The sequence below is a fragment of the Branchiostoma lanceolatum genome, chromosome 7 (genome assembly GCF_035083965.1).
Source record: "Branchiostoma lanceolatum isolate klBraLanc5 chromosome 7, klBraLanc5.hap2, whole genome shotgun sequence".
In the NCBI taxonomy this organism is placed as follows: Eukaryota; Metazoa; Chordata; class Leptocardii; order Amphioxiformes; family Branchiostomatidae; genus Branchiostoma; species Branchiostoma lanceolatum.
Genome location: NC_089728.1, coordinates 5123586 through 5133751, shown reverse-complemented (window position 1 = coordinate 5133751; position 10166 = coordinate 5123586). Strand labels below are relative to the sequence as shown.

The 10166-nt window shown below is 41.9% G+C and overlaps 1 protein-coding gene and 1 long non-coding RNA gene across 2 annotated transcripts; both read right to left on the bottom strand.

The window, feature by feature from the left end:
* Window position 1: 1 nt before the first annotated feature.
* Window positions 2-2629, bottom strand: LOC136438792 (uncharacterized). The gene is made up of 2 exons (XR_010756461.1): window positions 1573-2629; window positions 2-1400 (listed from the first exon to the last, which is right to left on the bottom strand). It is a non-coding gene; the product is annotated as an uncharacterized lncRNA (long non-coding RNA).
* A 3068-nt stretch (window positions 2630-5697) lies between these two features.
* LOC136438789 (acyl-coenzyme A diphosphatase NUDT19-like) lies at window positions 5698-8824 on the bottom strand. The gene is made up of 3 exons (XM_066433734.1): window positions 8064-8824; window positions 7081-7288; window positions 5698-6495 (listed from the first exon to the last, which is right to left on the bottom strand). Exons 1-3 carry the CDS (start codon window positions 8745-8747, stop codon window positions 6287-6289), a joined length of 1101 nt encoding a protein of 366 aa, XP_066289831.1. The 5' UTR covers window positions 8748-8824; the 3' UTR covers window positions 5698-6286.
* Between the last annotated feature and the right edge of the window lie 1342 nt (window positions 8825-10166).

The window sequence follows — 10166 nt, the reverse complement described above, 5'->3', positions numbered from 1 at the left end:
CTCGTTTCCCGGCGTATACGTACCGGGATTTTTCTGTATTTTTGTCGGATACTGACGGATACTGACGGATACATGCGGATTCGTGTAACGTATCCGACTATTTCCGCACCGGTATATGGAATATTTCCTGAAGAATCCGAAAGTAAGGGATTTTCGACGAATACGGAGCCGTACACTGTACGGAAATGCCACCGATCCTGACGGATACGAACAGGAATTTTTCTGTATTTTTGCGGATACTGACGGATACATGCGGATTCGTGTAACGTATCCGACTATTTCCGCACCGGTATATGGAATATTTCCTGAAGAATCCGAAAGTAAGGTATTTTCGACGAATACGGAGCCGTACACTGTACGGAAATGCCTCATTTCCCGGCGTATACGTACCGGGATTTTTCTGTATTTTTGTCGGATACTGACGGATACTGACGGATACAGGTGGATCCGACGTAACGGATCCGACTATTTCCGCACCGGGATATGGAATATTTCCGGAGGAATCCGAAATAAGGTATTTTCGACGAATACGGAGCCGTAAACTGTACGGAAATGCCACAGATCCTGACGGATGCGTACAGGGATTTTTCTGTATTTTAAAAGAAAATGGTGAATACTGACGGATACAGGTGGACCAAACAACGAATCCGTAACGGATCCGACTAAGTGCTTGCATTCCTAATTTAACTATACCCAAAACATCATTTTGAATGACAGGAAGTTTGGGAAAGCCTGTATGTAACATATGTATCATTTCATATCTCAACATAATGTATTTCTAAGTTCAAAAACTATCAAATACAATACAATACGGAAGTACTATGTGGCTAAATAATCCATTTCATTTGAGACAGGCTGAGGGACATCCACATACTCAAAGCACCACTGCATATGCGGGTTAATGTCGGTAAATTGGGGTTGTACAAGCACAATGTTGTGAAAAATTATGAAATGTATTACAATTAACACCATCACAACATTGTGGTAACATTTACTACTGTATAGTGCCCTTGGACCAAAATTATCTTTATGTTCTAAATATTCCACTAAAGTAATAAAAGCCTTATTTGTGACCAGCTCTTCGTCTAAAGGCCATCAGATACAATTATTTCAAATCAAGGAGGTTTTATATAGATAAAAACCTCCTTGGTCAAATACAGAGGTTGAAAATAGAAAGTAACATTATACTGTCTGAAGAACTCCCATGATGACACGCCTCATTTTAAACGTAAGTAGCATATGCCGTGGAACTGCATGTGTATAATCGTCCTCTCCCCATTCTCTGACTACATCTGAGTTCACTTCTTCCATGCACTCTTGGTAAGGTACAGGCAAGGCTGATTTCTTCTGTATCTGCATGTTGGACTCAGCTTGGAGTCCATCTTGTGATGAACCAGTTCCTATATGATAAAACCAAATGATGAATAAATATCAATTCAAGTATTTAAGGAACATGTCACATGATTTTGACATGGGCTTCGTTTCATCACAGCAGCTACAAAAAACACGGGACAATGGATATCCATCATGCCTCTCTCAGCTAACATTGAAGTGTACCGATGATGGACTTACCGAAGGAGCCTGAGGTACTCAGCAGCTGAGCATCTGACAGTTGATTGCTTTGTTCCCAGCCAAGGTCCTCACAATATGTGCTGCATTTGTGAAGGAAGTATCTGCCGATGCTGTGCTGGATATATATATATAAATGGAAACAATGACAAATATTAAACATATCACATACTCGCATGTGTAAAAAAAATGAATCTGGGCATCGTTGAATTGACTACGTAAAACTTACATCTATAACTTGAATATGATATTGATCAAACATGCACGGCTATAACTGAATGAAATAATCACTGAAGCACACTACTGCCTCCTTATAAGTTCTAGTTCACTATCCACAAACTGTGGGATCTTTGTGGGACAAATACTTATGACATTTTCGTCCCTTCCATGTCTTTAATTATCTTTCCCTCAACTGCTTGCTATTTTGTATCTGAAACGTCAACCAGACACACATGTCTGCTGACCATTGGCAAGAATGAACAAATTGAAATTTTAAATTTCCTAGATCCTAACGCCGTAAAAGGGCAGGTCGGCTGGAGAATTCTTATGGTCATGCGAATGCGATGATATGTCAAGCCACAATAGGAGGATAACTGACGTTAAAACTAGTTAGAAACGGGAATTTTTTCAATTTGTACTTACCAAAGGGCAGTCCCTCTATATGATGAATCAACTCCCTACCAGCGTTTACAAGGGGGGAGGGGGGCGACGAATATTGCATGCACGAAGATGACAACGTCGCAATTCCGTGCGTTTGAGTTTACACCGAATTCCCTTCGACTCTCAAGCCACTCAAAAATCACTGGTCGACCATGGTAGACTCTGGCGATGCCATGTTAAGCACAGAAGGTGATGAAACGCCGTTCTTGTCTGTGCTGTTAACCGAAAGAAAACCGTTAACGTTTGTCGCGCCCAGAAGTGTCTTGTGGGTAATTTGGATATCCGACACGAATCCGTGTTCCGTATACGTCAGGATCCGAGACAGCTCATGACTTCTAACATATTGACAAATCTGAACTTCTAACATATTAGCAAATACATAAAAAAATTAAAGATCCGAGTAGATATTGTATCTGCACCCGAAACGTATCCAGACGTATACGGCATCGGAATTGCTGGATCTGAGGTGTTCCTGGTACATGGTATTTGTCCGAATTTGCTCGGAAACGTTCCGTATCTGTACCCGAAACATAAGAAGGATCCAGACGTATACGGCGCCGGAATTGTCTGATCTGAGGTGCATCGGATCCAATCGGAAACGTTCCGTATCTGCTATGATGCGCAATTCCGGATCTGCTGGATTCGTCAGGAAATGAGATCATGCCGTGCCGTGTGTATTTATTCGTCAGGATCCGAAGCAACTACCGACATACAAACAATCCGAACATTCCAAATATCAAAAAACGAGGGATCCGCGCAAATATCTTCGGGTATCCGAGGCGCATCACGGATCCAGAAGAATACGGCGTCGGAATTGGTCGGATCTGCGGGCACTTCAGTATCCGAACAGTGAACTGGGATTTTTCCGGATTCGCTCGGAAACGCCATGAGGCCCGATTCCGGATCCGTCGGATCCGTCAGGATACGTGGCCATTTCGTGCAGTGAGAGATGTCGTCCTCGGTGTAAAATGTCGGAGAATCCCACTCGGCGATGGGTAGTAGGACGGCGTCTTCAGATCACAGAAGTTGCTCAACTGGTACAGTGTGGCCGTAAAACTTCGCGATGGTGCTTTGAGGTCCTGTCACATTCGCCTTACGAAAGGTTTACTAAAGCAGTTGGAAGTTGTGGACATTCTGAAGACAGTCGTAGTTATGTCGTCCAAACTTCTGCTGTGGCGTAACGTTTGTCGTAGTCTCCTTATCGGACGGTTGGTTCGGTCATAGCCTGGCTGAAAATTTGTCTACCACAGGAAATCGCGGATGTGACGACTGCGCCTGAAATAGAAAACTCGTTTTTCCAGTGGAGGAATGCGGCACTAGGTGCCCCGGGTGGAGACCCATACCTGGTTTGTGATTATTGAGGACCGCCTCCGGCCGGTTTGGTGGAATTCTGTGGGAATGCGGGAGTGTCGGGTTCCTGGGTGGATCCTGGGTGAGGCGCGGGGCTTACAGAAACACGATATTCTCCTGTACATACGGACAGGTGGTTGCCTCGTTCTCCTTAGTATGCCAGACTATATCATCCCTCATTCGCACACCTAATGCTATGGCCACATTTCCAGCCGGATCCGGACTGTTTGCGGGAACAGAAAATGAAAATGTATATCAAGAAATATACACACATTATGTATGCTCATGACTATTTTTTACGTCTTTTGTGTTTCTTGTCTTTTATATCATACTTTTCCCTCCCTCAAACTGCCCGACCGGGCGCCGATTTGGAAATGTGACCCTAGCATTACAAGTACCTGCCTCTACACACCTCATGAATGACAGTAGGAGAACGCATGTTTAAAGGAAAGCTACACAAAAAATTGAAAATACTTCTATGCTCTGTTTAATAAATTCCAAAGTCAAATTCTTACTTAAAGTTGTTTCACATGAGTCCGTCATAGTTCTGGGATTTTCAACAGTTTGCAACTTATGCCGTGCTGACGCATTCTCACCTGATAATTGAATTAAATGACGTCAGTGTTTCAAATTTTTCACCTGATGATTGAATTTTAGAACACTGACGTCATATAATACAATCACCAGGTGAAAAATTTGAAACACTGACGTCATATATATATAATTCAATTATCAGGTGAGAATGCGTCAGCATGACATAAGTTGCGAACTGTGGAAAATCCCAGAACTATGACGGACTCATGTGAAACAACTTGAAGTAAGAATTTGACTTTGGAATATATTAAGCATAGCATAGAAGGATTTTCAATTTTTTGTGTAGCTTTCCTTTAAAGACAGTCGCCAAATTACATGCAATAGGACTAGATAAATATGACAGAAGTATTTTCAAAAGTGCCCAGAACGAGTTTGACTGCACTTCTAGAAATTGTTGCCTCACCAATATGATTACCTACATTACTGTAATACAGTAACTTCACAGATTTGCTATGAAGGCGTACACAAAATTGTACGGATATGTATTTGTGTCTGACGTTGGGTGGGTTGCCAGACGTTGTTAACAACGATGGTAACTTTTTTCTTCTCTGGCGCTTTGAACAGATTACAGTGGTAACGAGGTATTTTACTGGGGGGAAAAGTACACAGGTAACAACTGAGAAATGGCTACCAACGGTGAGTAAGAACACCGTAATGAAAGTTGGTAAACAAAAACAAACCCCAAAACATTACTTTATCGCACTGGGGAGGTTTGAATCAAACTTCTTATTGAGCACTTTAATCTAAAAGCTGATCCTTTGAAGCCATCAGAAACTTCGACGTCAGAAAAGCGCTTCTTGTGATGTACAATGTACAGTTCCTGGTGAGCTTATTGATGAGTGTCACCTAGCGGCGAGCGTAAGAATTACAAATTTGATATTTGTTAACCGGAGAACATTGTTCCATTCAGGGAGACGCAAGGTATATACGTGATGTTGTTACCTCCATGAAATTGCATCCACGAAGCATTGAGGTATAGGTTTTGGCCTGTCTGTCTGTCAGTGTTTGAGTTGCCAGATATTGGGGTCAGCTGCATAATTTTAGAACCTTGCATGGATTATAATGATATTTGGTAGGTGTGCAGGCATTGGGAAGGCAAAGGTCAAGGTAACTTTTTTTAATTGAATTGAAACTGCCAGGTAAATCTGAATAAACCAAGCGAGCAAGCAACCTACCAACCACCCAGCCAATTAGCCAAGACGTTTCTCAGCAACCCATGAACCTGTTTGTCATCTTTCCCTACATGAAGAAAAATCAGTAACTTTGAACATTAATCAAAAAATGATTGAGTTAAAAAGACAGGAAAAGCCACTATTGACCATGGCCTGAACCGCGGTTAGCAAGCGACAGGAATTGAGCCAGCGGTCACTACGGAGGATGGTACTCAGGTTATATAGACCCAGTAGATCCAAACCAATTCTAGCACCTAGCACCTACAAGATTGTTTAACAATGTGGACATACACTTCACCACAAAGTCTACATCCAAAATCACTTTCAACAAAACAACACAATCAAGTCTCCATACAACCTTTTATTACCCATGAAATACAACATGTCAACCTAAATATTGGGGTACAATAGAGTTCAATGAACCGGGCACTTTGATAATGGCACTTTTAGTTGCTCACGCACCACAACTCTTAATCGACCTTAAGGTCATTCTGATATAAATTACAGCACAGTATTTAGTTGGTTCAAAGTTTGAACTCTGTGCAATACAGCACATATACATGTCTGATTCTGACAAGGTGAAAATATTCTGACAAATATCTGGAAACTCTTGGTGGAAAAACACTGTAACTGTTGGCACACTTCCATTTCCTTGCACAGAATACAATTATTCAAGTACATGTGGCAAGGGATGAGTCTGTTTCCAAGAAGATATCATATATCCTAGGCCACAGCAAGTAAATTTTATGGATAGCATAAGTGTGCACATTGGTTTTCATATGATGTTGAAAATTTTTGCTATGTTTTTTCACACTTGCATTAGATTTGGAGTCTACAGACAATGTCATCCATAAAATTCCCTTGCTGTGGCATTACAGAGATACCTTACAAAAGGCAATTTTGATACTACTGTATTTAGCTGGTTTGTGTCAAAACTATGTTTAGTCTTCTGACCACACATCCTGCATGGGAGACAAGTGTCCAAACTTCTGGTTGATGTTACTGCATACCGTAGTGCTATAAACTCCTTTTCCTCCGAATTCCAGCCTGTTCAAGTTCTCTGTTGATTGTCTCGACTCTAAGAGCGTCCCCGATGTTTGCAGATCTTGCTCCTTTTCCAAGTCAGGTGGGTCGGGGAAAAGGTCGTCACCTGTGAAAGAAAAGTCACTGTTACTGTTACTCCTGGACTTAACAACTAGGAGATGTACCAAAATTAGTGGCAAGGACAATGTGCTCTTGTGGTTAGAATCTAAAGGTTCTGGGTTAGAATCCCAAGCAGGCCCCTATGTTGTGCCTTTGGAAAAGGTATTTTACACCTACGTGTACCTACTCACACACCCTCATTCAATTCATGTGACTACAAGTACCTAGCTTCAGTTAGGGACATCCTTTCGGATGGGTTGTAAAGCTGGTCACCCCGTATTTAGGGAGATATACACCTCAAGCAGGTTACCGCCCACTGTAAGAGTAGGGGTCCATGCCAGTGTGTGGATCAAATCTTATAACCAAGTCTTAGTTACACAGCTTGTACTAACTGTACAAACAAAACTGGTGTGCCTAAAGGCAGTATATCTGTTATGCAAAACAAACAAAAACTAGCCTGTGTTACTAGTATGCAATCTCTGACTGGTTGGGGTGCTATATCATCCCCTAGTGACCTGGCCATATAATGTGGGCCAGTTAACGTTGGCAGGCAGGCGACTAGGGGTGTGATTTATTCAAGATATGTCCTTACCAGGTAACACAGTCATGCTTCCATCACTAGCAGTGATCCTCACTGGTAACCACCTCTCACACCCCTCCAGCCCTCTCTCCTGGCTGAAGCTGTGCAGTTGGTCTAGACGGGGTAACTGGAACATGCGGGAGAGCTCGTACACTTGTGGAGGAGGGATCCAGTGTTCCTCCCTGCGGAAGTTCCGTAGAATCTCTGAAGGACTCAGCCACTTATGGAAATAAAAGCAATCTTGATAAAAGGCCACATCAAGCTATTATTCTGGACGCCCTACACTCAGATACCCTCCTTTTTGCAGCGGACACCCAGAGGATACCATGTTTCCCTGGTAATCAAATACACCCCCCCCCCATTGCCACTAGTTGTTTTTTCCTCATACTTGTTGTACAGCATGAAAGTTGATTGACATGCAAAGCTACCAGGTAACTGTTAAAAGTCCCTCGGGGAAGTCTCAGGTACCCATGAATTGGCACCACGCCAGTAAACAATCATTCTCATGGAAGGTTTAGCAAAACTCTACATTAGATTAATGAGTAACGTAACAATATCTTCTTACTAACATTGATCAGTCTTTAAAATATATGCCAATTTGTTGTAATCACTGAAACTTCTCAGTTGGTACGTAGCTTATTTCTGAATTAATGCATCATCGCTTCTTTTATTGTTTTTCATTTTTATATCTATGGACCAATCAGAAAGTTCTATTTACTTTGAGATATCAAACATATATCAAGATGAGTAGGAGGTGGTGTGTGATTGATCAGTTCGTAATTATATCATAGCAGTGTATATCATGATGCAATGTTCCCGACCAATCACAGAGCATCTAAACCTGCTACTTCATTTGCAATGTGATTGCACCATTCCTGACCAAGCACAGAGTATCTAAACCGGCTACTTTATTTTCATCTCATGATGAAATGTGATTGGCCCGTTTCTGACCAATCACAGAGCAAATAAACGTGCTACTTCATTTTCAAACTCACCTGTGCCTTCACCATTTCCCTCTTATCGTGTGTAGTCTGTGGGATTTTGTCCAGACAGCATATGTAGAAAATAGTGTCATATCGCCTGTTAAAGAAACTAGTTGGAGTCAGCCAGTTGGACCATTCGTACAGCGACCAGACATCGGGGACACATTTGTGCTCCTGGCACAACCTGAGAAATTCCTGACCGTTGGAGTCTACCCGTGTTCTCCACTCGTTTAGAGAGTCTTCAGACATGGTGTCCGTGTTGGCGTCGGACACGCCCCATGGACGAGCTAAGAGGATCCCAGACTCTTCGAAAGTCTCGCGGATCGCACAGATTCGATATCCGACATCGTTTGGGACCAGAGAAGCTTGCTTGGCAGTCAGCATGGGAGACCTGTCGTGTGCGTTTCTTATACTTGTCATAGAATCAACGTTTCCCAATCCAGAGTTATCAAATATGTCCAGCCATTCGTTAGAAAAGTCTGAATCGTCAACGAGTCCGCCTGGGAAGACCTTTGCGTTGGGCATGAAGCCACTTTTACCGCTTCTTTGAAGCATGAGAACGCGGTAGTCAAATCGACCTGGAACCAAGTCGTCTGCTACTGCCCGAGCCATAGGACTAGTGCCATTTCTTGCCCCTGCAGTTAAAATCAAGGTGGCCGCCTCTCGCCAGTACTTTGAAAGAGGCCGGAAGGGCATCTTTATTTCTAAAGTATGACTTACAACGGTCCCAAATGCTCTTCAAACGTGGAAAAGTGAAGACAAAATTTGCTGTTTCCAAAAAGACTCATAGAATCAAATATGACTGGTTGAAAGGTCAAATTAAACTGCATTGTGGGTAAACTGGACTGTCTTATTACTGGCGGAGGGGTGTTCTGAATTAGCCAATTGAATGCTGTTTTTCATGCATAACATATTTATGATGAGCTACAATACTTGTCGGCATACTACTCTGGAAAGGTTTAAGGACAGCGAAAACAGCGTGTATCAAGACCCAAACGAATCTGTACATTTGATTACCGACGCTAAACTAAAAGTCACACCAAGGAGGTTTTATCACCATTACGGAAGCTCATCGCAGCAAGGTTATAGCTCCAAGCAGACCCATGACGGGTTGCAAAGACCGTATCCAACTGGCAGAAGGAGTTTTTATAGTCTCCAAGCAGACCTACGGGTTGCAAAGACCGTATCCAACTGGCAGAAGGAGTTTTTATAGTCTCCAAGCAGACCTACGGGTTGCAAAGACCGTATCCAACTGGCAGAAGGAGTTTTTATAGCTATAAAAACGCCTTCTGCCAGTTGGATACGGTCTTTGCAACCCGTCACGGGTCTGCTTGGAGACTAGCAAGGTTATACAGTATATCCTTGGTGGGTACTAGTATTACTCGCGAAAATGAAGGTCAAGGTCAATAATAGGCCTCCTAACGGTTTTCTAAGACAGCAGCAGCATTTCCTGTTTTGATATCTTGTGTTCGAAGGGTACAGGGCCTGGTATTTTGGAGGGTGAGGTGTCAGAAAATGTTTGCATCCAATCCCCACAACCACGCCTTGAAAATTGTTGTGTTTCCTGACTTACCCTAGGAAAAAACCTACCTTTTCTGAACTGAGTGATGGAATTCAAAACAGAATTGCAAGTAGTAGATTAAACAAAGATTCAAACAGCAAAAAGCATTTACACATGTATATATTTCATGTTATTCTGCTAAAATACATTTTATTTTGTATGATACGATTTAAACTCGTTGTCATGTTCCAACAATATTTCAGCCTGTGGGACACTGTGTTTTGATTAAATAAAACCATTGATGTACTTTCCACACAGGGATCAGTTCATTGTTTGGCTTGGATAGTACCATTCTATTTCTATGACGATTTTAAATGTAGACTGTAAATATAGAATATCTTGATATAAAATAGTTAATATTATCAAATAAAATGATATATAACATGAGATAAAACGATTGATACATTCATGTCTTTCACATCATCTTGACTTAATTTGTTCGCTTGATAACATATCCTTGTATCTATTCAATGTTCAGTGCATAATCAATGAGAAAATTGTATGATACCATAATAGTGGTACATGAACATGAACAAACTATGCTTTTGCCATGT

Bases quoted from the DNA above. Each gene is read 5' to 3' on its own strand.
- LOC136438789 (XM_066433734.1), bottom strand. From the start codon at position 8,747: ATGCCCTTCCGGCCTCTTTCAAAGTACTGGCGAGAGGCGGCCACCTTG. The intron at 7,289-8,063 runs GTGAGTTTGAAA...TATTTCCATAAG, and splicing joins GGGAAATGGTGAAGGCACAG to TGGCTGAGTCCTTCAGAGAT. The intron at 6,496-7,080 runs GTAAGGACATAT...TTTCTTTCACAG, and splicing joins AAGCATGACTGTGTTACCTG to GTGACGACCTTTTCCCCGAC.